The 15,875-nt window shown below is 46.9% G+C and overlaps 1 protein-coding gene across 1 annotated transcript; it reads right to left on the minus strand.

Moving 5' to 3' along the window:
• Window positions 1–867: 867 nt before the first annotated feature.
• Window positions 868–15,875, minus strand: GINS4 (GINS complex subunit 4 (Sld5 homolog)). Its single transcript, XM_015408176.1, has 7 exons — window positions 15,764–15,875; window positions 13,627–13,713; window positions 12,277–12,390; window positions 10,592–10,689; window positions 6,107–6,195; window positions 5,376–5,466; window positions 868–2,031 (listed from the first exon to the last, which is right to left on the minus strand). The coding sequence occupies exons 1-7, from the start codon at window positions 15,851–15,853 to the stop codon at window positions 1,935–1,937; spliced, it is 666 nt and encodes a 221-aa protein (XP_015263662.1). The 5' UTR covers window positions 15,854–15,875; the 3' UTR covers window positions 868–1,934.

Raw genomic sequence — 15,875 nt, forward strand, 5'->3', positions numbered from 1 at the left:
GGCAATTCCCCATCCCCAAGTTGGACTGAGGCCGGTCCATCCATCCATCCTTCTGTAACCAGCATGAAAAAAGAATCTAAAAAATGTCGTGTTCCATGCAATGAAGCCCTGAAGCTGACACTTATTTTAATCATTAACAGAGAAGGCAGGGACGCACATTGCCAAACTGAGAAAAGCTCAGGGGTAACCAGTTTGTTTCAGGAAAAGCTAGCTGTGCAGAAGGTTGGCAGTCTGGCTCTTATGGCACTCGGGATGCCACCTCTTCATCCAATTGTGCCACAGGCTCATGGGGTGGGCAGCCAGAGCTGCTCCACCCTCCCCATCCAATACTTTAATTTCAATCATTTAGATGGATGAACATACCAGACTAAAAACAACAAAATCATTGGTAGGGGGACGTGTGTGTGCTGAAAAATCAAAGTAGCAAAGATAGGGAGGAGCAGAGCTTGTCTCCCCAGCAGACACTCACCCCTGTTCCTAGAGGGGAATGTCTCTTCATACTTAAGAGGAGCCAGCACTGTATAGATGGACGTTCGGCGTATTAAGCCAGGGCTGGAGAGATCCAGGCTCGAGTCCCTGCTCAGACACAAAACTCAACGTGTGACCTTGAGCCAATCTCTCTCCCTCTGGATAAAATATAGGAGAACAGAACCAGGGGTGCAGCTCTGATGTCCAAGAAGGCTGGGATAGAAATAGCACAGAGGAGGAAAGTCTATGCGTGTCAGATTGCAACCCAGAGATTGCCTGCTTAACAGCTCTGCAGCAACAGATGGAGCTGCAGTTTCTTCAGTCCTTCTCTCCTTCCATGGGAAGAACTGCAGGGAAAGTCTTCAAGCCTTATCGGAGGCCTGGAAAGAGGGTGGGCGATAGGGACAGGGTACAGTGCAAGAGAAGAGCAGGCTGGATTCTCTTCATGTTGCTGCAGAAGAGGCAAGAGGCCAAAGGCACATTCCTTCAGAAGAGGAAGGCAGCAGTAGTGCTGAACAATAGTAGAAGAAGTCCTGCCTTTTACTGAGTCAGACTAGGGCTTTTTTTGTGACAGTGCTCACTGGTAATATGTGTGTGTGTGTATGGCCTTTGCAACTTGCCCACCAGTTAAGACATTCTACAGAGGCTAACTCTGTGTCCTCACCTCTCAGGTGACTGGCAACCAAAGAGAGGGCCTTTTCCGTAGGGGCACCTTGACTCCATAGTTCCCTTCACCACAGCAGCTTTATTGACAGGGATGAGGGAAGAACAGCATCTGGTCTTTTACTGCTGTTTTAAATCAGCAGCAGCCTTTAATTAGAAATCATTACAACTCTGTAATGAGCAGTTTGGTATATTTTACATGCACACGTTTAATGACTGATACTGGGAGGCACATTGGACATTTAAAAATGGAGAACACTGTTTATTACTTTAAACTTATTTATAAAAGCAAACACAGGGCCTGCAAATAATGCACCTATGGTCCTTTGTTTCTGGAGGCATTCCAGCAACTTTTTGTGGCATGCAAGTGGCAGCTGATATTTTGTTGTTGCTGCATGTGTGAAAGGACATGGAAAGCAACAACGTTCATATAGCAAGGTAAGGAAGGCCCAGACATCACAATACCATGCACAGGAACAAGCACAATTCACCAACACCTGCTTGCACTGGTGAGAAGGCACTCATACGGAGCCGGTTTGTAGAACTTGACAGCCTTGTGCAAAATGGTTGTGGTGTAGCACTGCCACCTGCTGGATATCCAACAGAACACTGGATGTGCTTCTCTAGCCTCGCCAAAGGTCAGCCTCTCCCCCACCCACCATCCTTTCTTTGATGACAACAAAGTCGTCTTCTTTGCAGCCATCTGGGCAAGTTTCATAGGGATGGTGTGTGCCTGTGAGCAAAGCAGCCCTGGTGGTCCTTCGGCTTGGCACTTGCGGAATGCGCAGGGGTTTCCATGATGTTTAAATGAGATTAACTGCCCCCGAAGCCACTAAAGGAGCAATCGTTTTGTACCGGATCAGGTGCTGAGAGTCTTCATCCAGGTCAATCACATATTCTCTGAAAGAGAAAACAAAGAAAAAACACTGGCTTAGGGCTACAATCCTGTTCCATCTTTCTCAGGAGCAAGCCCATGATGCACTGTGGGATTTAGCTGTAAGTTACAATATGTATGACTGGGCATGGTACATTTTCAGTTATTTAATTAATTCCATGTAGGGTTGTTAGATCCTCCCTGGCCACCGGTGGGGGATGGGGGTTAGGGTTGCTTGCCCTCTCCAGGTTAGGAAACTCCTGGAGATTTGGAGGTGGAGCCTAAGGAGGACAGGGACCTCAGTGAACATACATGAAGCTGCCTCTTACTGAATCGGACCCTTGGTCCATCAAAGTCAGTATTGTCTGCTCAGACTGGCAGCAGCTCTCCAGGGTCTTTCACATCACCTCCTGCCTCGTCCTTTTAACTGGAGATGTAAGGGATTGAACCTGGGACCTTCTGCATGCCAAGCAGATGCTCTGCCAGTGAGCCACAGTGGGGTACAGTGTCATAGAGTCCACCCTCCAATCATCCATTTTCTCCAGGGGAACTGATCTCTGTAGTCTGGAGATGAGCTGTAATTCTAGGGGATCCCCAGCCCCCCCCCCCCCTTGAAAAAAAACAGTTCCCTGCCTGATGGCAAACCCCCCCCCCCCAATTTGTAAGTCAGTCCTTTTCAGGTGGAGCCCTTTTAAGCTTTCATTTTTCCAACTAGGCACTCAAGATGTCACAGTCTACACTTGCCACAATGTCAAGCCTGAAGTACAGCTTAAACAGTGAGACTACGGTCATCATTACAGTCAAGATCCACGTAACCGGCAAGACCTCCTTGCTCAAGCATATGTTGAGCAGCCACCTAACAAAAACCGGAGCAGTGCTGGTGAGCCGCTCACAAGGACCAGGATGGGGGTGGGAGAAACTCTGGTGTGGTTCTCCCAGGAGATCTCTACATGCCACCGTGGGCCAGAAGGGGTTTAATGGGGAAGGGCACCGAGAACTCCAGCCACCCCTCCTGAGCGTGGAAACATTCAAAATGTCTTTCCTCGTGGTGCATCCGCACTGCCCGCAATTCAGAGCGGAAAGACAGTGTAGTATAGTGGTTAGAATAAAAACGGAAAGACCTGCCTTTAAAGCTTCCTGAGCAAGGTGAGGTCAGCCACTTATCTGAGTCTAACCTACCTCCACAAGGCTGCTGTGAGGGCAAAATGGAGGAGGGGAGAACAATGTTGTAAGCCACTTTGGACACCCACTGGGGACAAAAGTAGAGTATAAATAAATAAATAAATAAATAAATAAATGTCACCCTTTATACTCTGCTTCTTACCCCTAAGGAGGACCGGCAGGTAGCTTATGATATCGCTCTCACTTTATACTAAACAACTCCAGTCCCACTTTGATCTAGTGAAGCTGCCAAGCAGGTAAGCTGGAATGGCCAGCAAGATGAGCTGGGATGACCAAGGTAAGAGGTTCACCTCAAACACATTTTCTCATTTTTCACCTGCCCATCTGCAGCACAGAGATAAACAATGGCCCACCTAATAAGGCTGCTGTAAGGATTACCGAGAACACAGGCACGTTTCTGGCTGAGGCAAGTTTAGAACTGGGGGCTTCCCAACACATGCCAGGCACTAGTATGCTGATCAGCATCTGATGTCTCGGCTTTCACCACTTCATTGCAATTGTTTCCACGGCATGCTGATCTTAGTCAGTATAATACACATATATAATCCCAGTTCATCTTTGGAAGATTAACAGGAAGTCCTCGGAAAACTCAGAAGCCTGGCAGGATTCAAACTTAATCAAGGCAGAATGGAGCTGTTTGGTATAAACAGATTTGGATGATAACAGAAATAAGATGATTAACAATGCAATCCCAAGCAGAGTTGTACCCTTCCAAGTCCATTGAAATGAATGGGCTTAGACGAGATAACTCTACTTCGCACAGCACTGCAAGTAAATCAAAAGAGGACAGAAGCATCAAATACCCCGGGTCAGATTCTCCAAGGACACTGATGAAGCACAGAAAATTGATTCCGTAATTCACCAACGATGCAGGAAGAACACAGCCCATCAGGTGGGTGGAATCATAGCTGTATGTCTCCCTCAAATTACAATCCAGCCTACAGAGCCAGTGTGGTGCATTGGTTAAAGGGGCAGACCAGCATCCAGGCTCAAATCCCTGCTCTGCCATGGAACCTCCCTGGGTGACCTCGGGCCAGCCAAACTCTCAGCCTAACCCACTTCACAGGGCTGTTGTGAGGATAAAAGGGAGAAGACAATGATGTAACCCATTTTGGGTCCCCACTGGGGAGAAAAGCAGAGTATAAATGAACTAAATATAGGGCACTGTTGTACGAAGACCTTCCCATGGATCATCTTCTCCCCCTCCCCCATATTTTATTCACATACTTGTTCATTGACTCGGCAAGCACAGTTTTCAGTTATCTGTACAAACTCCACTTAGGAACCTGTGATCAGATCGAGTGACATTTTATTTAATGTCATGAACAGGCAACTAGGGACACAGGATTTGGACCAGGGCTGTGGTACTGGGGCAGGGGAAGGGTTAATCCCTTCCTGCATGCTGCTTCCCCAACAGAAACTGACCAGATGCCCACAGTGGCCCTCTCTTTCTGCCTTGCCATGACTAATCTACAAGCAGGTAGGGGGTTGCAGTACAAATAAGCTAAAAGAAATAGAACTACTGCAAGTATGCAATTAGTGGTTGTAATAATACTAGTCTTCCAAGCGAGTACAACATTACAAAATACACAGTAACAGCAACATTTTGTATTCCAGATAATATACAGATGGACGAAATTCCCCGGAGTTGGTGTTCCGTTTTTGATGACTTCCTCACACATCAAAACTCATAAAGAAGTGCCCTCACACAGTCACAAATATTCCAATGCAGGCTCAGATTTACACTTTGGTCTGTTATACAACAGGAATGAACACTACAAACATTTAGGACTGATGAAGAATCCATTTGGAATATTGCTGTTACTGTATATATTTTGTAATTTTGTACTCGCTTGGAAGACTAGTATTATTTCTTCTTGCCATGACTAATGGCAGCTGCAGAAGAGGAGCACACTCCATCAGGGAAGCAGCACAGGGGCAAAAGAGACACCCCTCCCCCCATTCTGATTACATGATCTAGATTCAGATTAGCCTCCCATTCCACCTACTGGCGGTCTTTAAGCAGCATCTGGACAAACAACTTATCAGGGATGCTCTAGGGCTGATCCTGCATTGGGCAGGGGGTTGGTCTAGAGGGCCTGTAAGGCTCCTTCCAACTCTGTGATTCTATACACATTAACCATTTTCACCCGGAGAACAAACATAGCTGCAGCATCCCCTTCCCTACCTTTGCTCATCTGTCTCCGGCTCCACCAAGATGTTCTCCTGCCTCTCCTTCACCCGCAGGAACACAAAGGAGTCCAGGTTCGGTTTGGCAACTGCAAAGAAAGACCGCAGAAGACCAGTCTGCTTCATGCCCCTGTAGTGGAGGGAGCTGTGGTGCCCGTGTGGCACGCATGCGGACGGTCTCCAGTACAGCCCCCGTTAAAGGATCTTGGGTAGCTGATGATTTTGGAGAAGTCTACTTGAGAATATTTGGATGGATGGATCAAAAGCAGTGTCACGATTTACTGGCAACGGGTCCACAGCTTAGGTGGTAGAGCACATGCTCTGCATGAAGAAGGACCCAGATTCAATCAGCTGAGCAGCCAGGGTGACAAAAGGCCTCTTTAAAGGACCCTGGAGAACCACCACTTGTGGGAGCTGGCTATACTGAGCCAGATGGGTCAGGCACCACAAAAGGCAACTTGCTCTGTGCTGGGTTCCACAGTGGGCAAGGAGGAGAGGATATACTTCATTCAATTCCAGCTTCTGCCAGGGTTCAGCTCTCAGCCCTAGCAGCTGTCCAGACATGCTGACCCGGACGCCTGTCTGTCAGATGATCAACCCCTAGTATTAAGGGAATATTCACTACCTAAATTCAGATTGCCAGTTTCTTGGAGCAGGGACACAACTATCTGCACACGCACAACTCTATAAGGATCTAGATGGGGCCAGATAAAGTCAGGCCTTGCTTACCTGCCTTCAGAAGGTCCACCTTCTGCAGGTTGGGAGGCATGTGCTTCAGAGCCATATTCCGGAAATGTGCCTCAGTGTTTGCCATGTACCTGCAAGCAAGGAGCAACAGCCTTGGTCTTTACCTCGGAAAGGAAAAGGCCTGGAAACAGAATGGCTGAAGCTGGCCAGTCACCAAACATGAGCAGAGAACACCCTGTGGAGGACTTGAGTCTTTGCACCACCTAATGTCGTGTAAAGTAAAGGTAAAGGTTCCCTTGCTCGAAAGCCAGTCGAATCCGACTCTAGGGTTGCGGTGCTCATCTCCGTTTCAAAGCCGAAGAGCCAGCGCTGTCCGAAGACGTTTCCGTGGTCATGTGGCCGGCATGACTAAACACCAAGGCGCACGGAACGCTGTTACCTTCCCACCGAAGTGGTCCCTATTTATCTACTTGCAATTTCTTGCTTTCGAACTGCTAGGTTGGCAGGAGCTGGAACTAGAGACGGGAGCCCACTCCGTCATGCGGCACCCGGGTCTCGAACTGCTGAACTACTGACCTTCCACAGCCTGCAGTTCAGCATCTTAACCACTTGAGCCACCGCAGCTCCTAATGTCGTGGATAGGACAACAAAAGATTGTCCACTTTTCTTGACTGGTCCAACTCCATGTCTTTAAAAGAGGAGCCCGATGCAGACACAGTAAGGAAGGAAACCTTTTCTTGGCAAGAAGATAAACCTTCACCCGATCAATTTCCCCATGCCGTGTTGCAGTTAAAGGCATAGATGTGGCACCTGTTAAAAGTTGGTCATAATGTAATTACTGTGCATGCTTAGCTATTTTGCATGCTTGTATTAATCACAGGGCAGGGTGGAAAGTTTGCAAGGCTCCCTGCACCCTAGATACCTTTGCTCAGAGACCACTCTGCCTCTTAACTGTCACCCAAGTCTCTCTTTATAAGGATTTTAGAAACCTGCTTCTTTTATTTAAAAAAGGAAGTTGTTTTGAATGCTGAATGGGAAGGAGTTCTGACTCAGAGGCAGATTATCTGCTTTGCATGCTGAAGGTCCCAGGTTCAATCCTTGGCATCGCTAGTTAAGAGGATCAAAGTAGTAGATGATGTGAAAAGACCTCTTCCAGAGGACCTAGAGAGCCAGTTGGAGTAGACAAGACTGACCTGGGCAGACTAGTGGTCTGACTCATGACAAGGCAGCTTTTTGTGTTCATGAATTTTGCTCTCTGTACTAATTTTAACATTTGCTGAGTGTCATGGTTTCATCCCCTAGACCCTTGGCTCTCACCCAGGCTGGAAGTTTGACTCATGCTCCCATGTGCAGCTGGCTGGGATGAAAGGTTTAAATTATTTCTACTTGCCTATCTGAAACAGCAGCTAGAACGGAAAAACATTTGAACAGAGTTCTCTGCTCTAATTGCCTTAATTGAAACTGCAATAATTTATCAACAATACAACAGCTTGCAAGATTATAACAACAATACAATAGCTATAATAGCTATTTTACCTTAAAGAAACATTTTCCTGTAGCTTACTCACAAGTAGGATGGATTCAACAAAAAGAAGCAAGAGAGCTAGAGATACAGAAGATACAACTCCTCTTCCAGTAAGTAAACAGAAGAAGATAAAGGATTATTTTGTAACCAAGGAGACTAAAGAAACCCTAGTTTTTAATATTCCTATATCAAACAGATATGCTCCTCTTGATCAACCTGCTACCCTGGAGTCCACTTTGAATACGCCTCCTGATTTAGCTACTCCAGAGTGTATCGTGGATACTCAAGCATTACAACAATTATCTACGAAAGCAGGGCTGCCTGACAACTTAGGGAAGGATTTATGTATGTTAACTGCAAAGACAGTTAAATGTATATTTGAGGCATTACGTGAAATAAGAAGCAACCTTGAAGGGATTACTAAAGTGATAGCTAAACTTGTGAGACCAGCGACACTTCCAAATGCAGCTGGCAATGCAGCTGATGTTTTACACACAGGCACGACTCCAAAAGATGACAGCATAGGACAAAAGCTAACTCATAGCAAGGGACTTTACAACTTGACTTTACAAGCTCACAAGGTCTGTATTACAGTGACCCACTACAGGGGTATGATGCCTAACTGGAAGTCTGTAAAACAGGCTGCTTTACATCTGAGATCCCTTTTGCCAGAGTACACTGCTGCAGTTGACCTAATCTCATTAGAAGTATTACCTAGTCCATACCATGCACAGAGATTACTGCTGAACTTCAAGACTTCCAAAATGCCCACATTGATCCTGAAATATAGGAGCTACTTGTCGTCAAAAGGAGTTCTACCAACTAGGGTTTTTGTCAACACCACCATCACTCCCTTGTGTCCTAAAGGAAGGTTCACAGGTTCTACAGTGACAGACATAAGGGCTTATGCCCATAAGTCACCAAGCGTTGACATGCACTTTAAAAGCACCTCAACTGGAACACCTATGGACATTGATAACAATAGAGGTTGCTCATTCCTGGAAAACTCAATTGAAGGGGACTTAATTAAATCCTTTCCAAAAATGCCTGAAGAGGAACAAACAGACATCATATAATGATTGGACTGGCTAAAAACCGAACTTTGGAAAGCTAAAGAAAATGAGACATCTCAAAGACTGCCCTTTGCTACAGAAATTGATACTGTGGCATCTAACTCAAGTGCTGCAGTTGAAATCCCTGCAACTAGACAACTGGAGGGAAATCCTAGAGATAGTCAGGGACGGCTTCCTTGTAAGCCAACAGGTGGACAAAGGGCTACTGGTGGGCTACCTGCAAATGGCTGTATATTCTTAGACCCTGAGGATAATCTAAATAAGATAGAACAAGAAGTCTGACAACTAAAGTTTCTGTCTTGGAAGCTTGGGGGGTGGCGAAATAAGCTTCACGACCCTGATTTTTTAGATTTCCTGCAAGGTTATCATATAATTTTTCTTCAGGAAACTTGGAGTCAGGATCTAGAACAGCTCTCTATTAAGGGTTACAGGTCTTTACAAGTTCCCGCAGTTAAAATTCATTCAAAAGGCCGGGGTTCTGGAGGTCTGGCAATTTTCATAACAGTAGATCTGGATGTTGAACTACAAGTACTTGCCTACCTTCAACTGCACCATGCAGACGTTTTACTTAGTTATCTGTCCCTGTGCCTTTAACAGCACCTTGATCTGAAGACAGCTGGTCTTTATTTCTATAACATGAAAAGCTTGTCTATTTCCGCAGATTAAGTGGTTGTTAAACTCACAGGAGCCAGCCAGGCCCAGAATTCTCTGGTCAGCTGGCAATCCAAGAGAACATTCACAACTGTACAAAGGTGACTGATGAATTTTGGAATTGCAGTGATGCACGCATGTTAAGCTATGTGTGATTCATTTACACGGGTAGTATACGCTGTGACAGTACACTTGTGCATTCTGTTTGTGGGCATACAGCAGACTTTTAGACTCACCCTTCTACCCCCCCCCCAGCCATCCCTGCCCCCTGTTTGCTAACTGTTACATTAACCTTTGCTGGGACTTGTTAGGTAGATTACAGCGCCCTCCAGCCTCCTGAGCGACTAGAGCCGTGCTCTGAGAGAGAGGGGCAGCAAAAAACGCAAGATGAAGGCCAAGATGTTTTCAGCTAGATTCAAGTCCAGTAGAACCTTAGAGACCCACATGATTTTGGAAGCACAAGCTTTCCAGAGTTCAAAGCTCCCTTGCTCAGAAACGAGATCTTTGGCTCTCGGAAGCTCACACCCTGAACATCTTGTTGGCCTCCAAGGTGCGACAGGGCTCAAATCTGGCTGTTCTACTGCAGGCCAAGAGGGCTACCCTCTGAAGACATTTTCAGGGTCACAGGAACATGAGAACCAGGGGTCATTTCCTGCAGGAGCGCACAGGAGCGGAGCTCCGGCAGTAAAGAGCCCAGGGGGCGGGCACATGCAACAAGCCCCACCCCCTGCTCCCAGCAGTCCTCAGTCAGAGCAAGAAGCAGCCAGGTAAGTTGCAGAAGCCCCCCCCCCCTCTGCAAGAACAGATCTGCACGTTCCCCCCCCCCCAGCAATAGCTACCAATCCAAAACAGTCCAGTGGAGCCTGAGCGGTGGGTGTTGCTTTCTGGCACACTTCCAGTGATGTCAGGGGTGTGTGGCATATGCAAATGAGTTATGCAAATGAGCTCCTGCACCTCTTTTCCTACTAAACGACCCCTGATGAGAACACAAAGATGATGCACACTGCATCAGGTTAATCAAATAAAGAAATTTGCTTTTGGCCATCTTCTCGCTTTCTTTGACTAGATTCCAGGAATCCCACTTCTGTCAGAGGTCTGATTCAGAACTGCACATTTTGTGCAAAACCGCTTGCCAGCAACTGCCCTGTGGCAACCCCAGTTACGTACACAGTTTACACTCTTGCTAGCTTTGTAGTGCATGCATCTTTGTCCTTTATTTCAATAGAAATAAAGGGCAAAGCGACCCCCCCCAATCATCCCCCTTCCCCATCTACCTACTCTTTAGCAAAGGCAAACTCTTCCGGGGAAAGGATGGATGGGTCCCCCTCGGCCCGAGTCTTCTCCTTCTCCAAGATGTGGGGGAAATATTTCTCAATCTGCAAAAGGAAAGACACAGCATAAGAACTGCAGAGCCATCTGTATACGGTAAAGTGCTCTAAAGAACTGCAACAGTGATGGCTGCCAAGGACCGGAGAAAGGCTCTAATGAAACCCAAGACTGATCCAAAACCTCCCCAGGAATGTGAATCTTACAAAATGCTCCTGCCCAGCAAAGCATCCCCTCAGATGATGGTGCCTCCCATTCTCCAGGCTTAACGTGTGCCACAGCAGGGCACAAGGAAGGCAGAGAGCCCCGGAAGCAGCCACATTAGCCAGGTCCCCCAGCACAGCAGATGCCATTGTCCAAAAGCCACTCAGCACATCACTTCCTTCTACTCCACTACTTACGGCTCAACTATGCAAGATCTATGCATGGGAATTCCATCAGCATACACTTGATCAGTGGGAAAAACAATTGCTCCCCCAGGGCTGCCTCAGGTCAGGCAGAAAACGTGCCAGGGAGGACTTAAAGCCCTGCTCCCCCCAGATCACAATCCTGTTATGAATCAGATCCCACACACTTGGTTTTCAGAGGAAAAACTCAGTTCTGATGAGTAACGCCACTTCAGTTGTGAACAGGGCAATCCATCTATAGCAAATGGCTTTCAGACGACACCTTGAGGAAATCTAGGGCTTGTCAAAATGTTCTCACAACTCCTCATTGAGAAGGCCAGTAAGTGTGGACAACATTCTCAGAAAGGCTTGTCATTATTTATTTAAAATATTTATACCCTGTCTTTCAGCTAAAGCATTCCCACTGTGTCTAACCAAAAATTCAATTCCAAAATTCAATGAAAAATACAGAGATACAAAGCAGCCAACAGGTTCCCAACGCCATTCAGTCTCCTCCGCCCGCCCTCCAAAGGATCAGAACTGTTTTGCATTCACTGTGACTGAATTACATCTGTTTATTACAGACTGTTTCCTTTTACACAGAATGCAGCCGTTGCAGTTTATAGGAAGCAAACAGGACAGAGAGTGGCTCTTTAAAACCCTTTTTACTTCAAGCCATTTTTTTCTTACTGAGAATAACGTCCCATGAGTTGCTTTCTTGACCGACCATTACAAAAAGGATGCAAGAACTAGATAAGAACATTATACTTCCACCCTAAAAAGAAGAGAGAAAGGGACCCCCCCCATGGTGTTCCTCAAGAAAGGTGCTTCAAAGTCAAAGGGTCACCTGCCCGCCACTCTTCTCCTCTCTAACAGAGCACACCCAGAGCAGGACTTCATAGACCACCTCCACAGTCGTCTCCTGCAACATGCAGCTTCAGAGCCCATTTCAGGCCTGGCAGATGCCCCGTGGAAACTGAAAACATGCCCTAGGAAGGCATCCCAGAATTCTCTGCAACACAACAAAAGCCAGAATTGCTTTCAGAATCCTATCCAGAACTGAATAGATGCCACAGGAGAGAGTTCTGGAAAGGGAGGTTGGGACCATTTAACAATTCTTGCTGGGAAATACAAGAAGTCTCTGGAGAGATAATGGGGCAGGTGGCTGGTCCCTGAAGAGGCAGCCCCTGGCAAGCCTCCATGCAGAACAGCTTGTTACATATGCCAAATGGGTCAAAAGGGGGCCAATACCTTTCGGAGCCGGCAGCGCAAATAGCTACTGAGGACGTAGCGGATCCTCTCGACCTCCATGCGGTGAATGCCAACTTTCAGATCGCCTCCCTTGGCACGTCCCAGGTTCTCTTCCTGCAAGAGAAGAGCCAAGGGGCTTTAATTACAGAAAGGGCTTCAACAGTCACCAAGCATTTTTTGTTCGTTTGTCTCTGCTGAGGGAGAACCCAGGACCAGCATCGCATGAAGTTGCCTAACTTTTCCATTCACGGGCTGGGTCAGGATTTTAGAGGATTTCCCCAAGACTTAAATCCTTTAACAGGAGATGCTTGGGATTGAACCTGGGATCTTCTGCACATCAAACACATGCTGTGCCTCTGAGCCATGACCCCTTCCTGGTCATCACCACTGTTCCCTCTAAGCTGAGTTAGTGTGAGCTAGCTCACAGTTTTTTAGCTTCTGGCTCACACATTTTTGTCTTAGCTCAGGAAGGAGGGCTCCAGAGCAAACTAATTTATGCAGAAGCCAAATTGCTCGCTCACAACTTTAATGCCTGTAGCTCACAAAGTAGAATTTTTGCTCACAAGACTCTCCACAGCTTAGAGGGAACATTGGTCATCACTGTTGTCAAGGTGAACCAAACACGATATCAGGAATACAGCACTTCATGATGCAGTAGGCATGTTCACAAAAACTGAGGTAAAAATAAATTCCATAGTCCTCCAAGGTGCCACAAGACTCTTATTTTGGCAGGAGCAATCTATATGTCCTGCTCAGTCAGGATGAATTGTACAGATTATGCCACCTTGAAAGGAATGCAAAGTCTGGAAAGGACTGGATTAGCAGGAAGCAACGAAAGAACCTGGGCACCAGGCAAGAGTACAGTTGTTTCCATGGGCAACCTGGTGCTCTCTCTCTCTCTCTTATCCCCACACCCACTTTCACAGTCTTCACTGGAATATTTTATCTGTGCTCCCGCCAACATGTTGATTTTATGCTGCCTTCTGTCTGAAAATTGTATTAGGCTCATTGTGAGGATAAAAGGGGAGAACACGTAACAATGCATGTCACCCATAGGCCTTGGAGGAAGGGCAAGAGTTATATGTATTATATAAATAAAAGCACATTTTTATTCCTCCCTTCCTCCAAGGAGCTGAAGACGGCATTTGTGGTTCTTTCCTCTTCTATAACCCTGTGAGGCAGGCTAGATTCAGAGAGTGTGGCTGGCTCCACATCACACAGTGAGCTTTATGGAAGTGTCAGTTTGCATCTCTTCAGTCTTAGCCTGGCACTCCAATCCCTGCACCACATTCCTGAGTTGTCTCCCCATGCACCCGCCAGCCACTTGGCCGCCTCCCCCCAGTTCAGTACCATGTGTTCCAGCTGCTCCACAACACATTCGACAATCTCTGACTTGCTCTCCAGCAACTCTGGGGCAAACTTCTCATTCATCCAGGCCTGGAAAGTCAAAGTGGACAGTGAGGATCAAGGATGCTCCATTTTCAGGGCTCTCCCCTCAGTCTTCAGAATAGCATCACCACAGCAGGAAAGATGCTGCAAGACAAGCTCCCAGACTTGCAGGCTTCCAATATCAGAATCCTCCCCCAATTCTAAGGAACCAATCTTTCTTGCAGTACTTTCTTGCAAGACATCCTCTCTCCAGAGCTTCAGGGCATGACACTTTATGCTGATTATTTACTCCTCCATCCACTTCAGCCCTTTCTGTTCTACTCTCAGCAGGCGTTTCTTATACTGTCAGTGTTTGCTTATTGGAGACAGGGAACATGGTACTCTAATCTGCATTCACAACTGAAAGCACCAGGGAATGGTTGCAAAATACCCCGTGTAAAGAGACAAAGATGCAAGTACCATGTAGGTTGTAACACATGACCATTATATACATTTGGATTTTCGAGGGACACATGGTGTGCATAGAGCAGGAAATGCATAGCCAGTTGGTAGTTCTTACTTTGTGGCCTTGCAACAATGAACACACATGTGTAATCATCACACATGGCACTCTGTAAAAAAAACCTGTACAACCCTTACAGCCTGGAACTATCTTCAATACAAGACTTTATAATACATGGCAAAATCCTTGAAGAGGGAAGGAACTATGCTATCCCAAAAAGCATTCATTTCTGCTCCGGAAAAGATGCAAAAAAGGGCAATCAAAATCATCAGTGGGTTGCAGCACCTTTCCTGCAAAGAAAAGCTAATGAGAGTTCAGTGCTTATGGTGACAGATGTTTACAAAATGTGACGGCACAGTGTGGGAGGGTAAAAAGAAGGAAAGTTTTCTTCTCTGTCTCCCATAATACTAGATCTTGGTGTCACCCAAGGAAGTTGATGGGCAGCAAAGAGATACAGAACTACTTTTTCGAGATGTAGGAAGTGCTTCTTCACACAATGTATGATTAATTTGTGGAACTCTATGGCATAAGATGTAGCATACAGATGGTGTTAAAAGGGACATAGGCAAAAGCATAGTGCCTTGTCAACAGCCATAACAATTAAGCAGAACCATCAGGGTCAGAGAAAGTTCCAAGAACAGAGATGTTCGTCTTTATGAGGTCTTTACCATTTTAAAAAATTACTGTTTATCAACAACTATTGAGCATTCTTTTAAAACAGAAATGTGGCCTAGAAGTTAGCTGACAAAACAACAACAATCCGGTTGGCCACAATGGAGAGGAGGCTGCTAGAGCTGAAATGCTCTTGGGGAGAAAACCATGTTGTACATGCAAGCACCAGTACATGGAAGTTTCCCCAACAGGGCTCATGGCAGCAGCTCCCCTGTGCCATTTAGAGCCATTTAACACTGAGGAAACGGTGCAAACCACCAGGGTCGCAATCCCAACTGGGCCCCACACAACTAGGAGTTAAGTTTCAGCACAGAACTCCCCACCCACATCCCGTTCAATGGGGCCTCGGGTGGACTCACCACGAGCACAGCCTGCAGTTAGGTCGAGCTGGGCAGGTGAGCTGGCTTGTACCAAGAGAGGGGCACGAGCTGCCGTCGATACTTTCCAAACAGAAGTCTTTCCTATTCTCAAACCAACCTTTGAGTCCAGCGTGGCACCCTTAAGACCAGCAAAGTTTTAGTCAAGGTATAAGTTTTCGTGTGCAGAAGTGTGCATGCACACGAAAGCTCATACCTTGAGTAAAACTTTGTTGGTCTTAAAAGGTGCCACGCTGGACTCCCACTTTGTTCTGCTGCTTCCGACCAACACGGCCGCCCGACCTGAATCAACTCCAGCTGTACACCCGGGCAGTAACTCCAAGCGACGAAAGGGGAGTTACTTCTGAATAGACATGGAACTGCAGTGGTAACGCTTAAAACCCTACAAATGAACGAGAATATTTTAAACGGAGGGAGCCCGATCTGTATTTAAATGCCTAGAGACACGGCGGCGCGTTCCCAGACTACCCTAGGCTGCCCCGTCGTCCCGATTCCCCGTCCCGCCTCCTCCCGTTTTCTGAGCGCAGGACTCAGGCGCCGACCCGACCTGTTCCAGGCTGCGGATGAGCTGGGCCGGGGTCAGCACCACCTCTTCGCTCCCAGCCTCCGAGCCCTCCTGGTCCGGCTCCTCCGCCATCGCTGGCCGAAAGCTCCGCCGT

The sequence above is a fragment of the Gekko japonicus genome, unplaced genomic scaffold (genome assembly GCF_001447785.1).
Source record: "Gekko japonicus isolate JY-2015 unplaced genomic scaffold, Gekko_japonicus_V1.1 scaffold139, whole genome shotgun sequence".
Classification (NCBI taxonomy): domain Eukaryota; kingdom Metazoa; phylum Chordata; class Lepidosauria; order Squamata; family Gekkonidae; genus Gekko; species Gekko japonicus.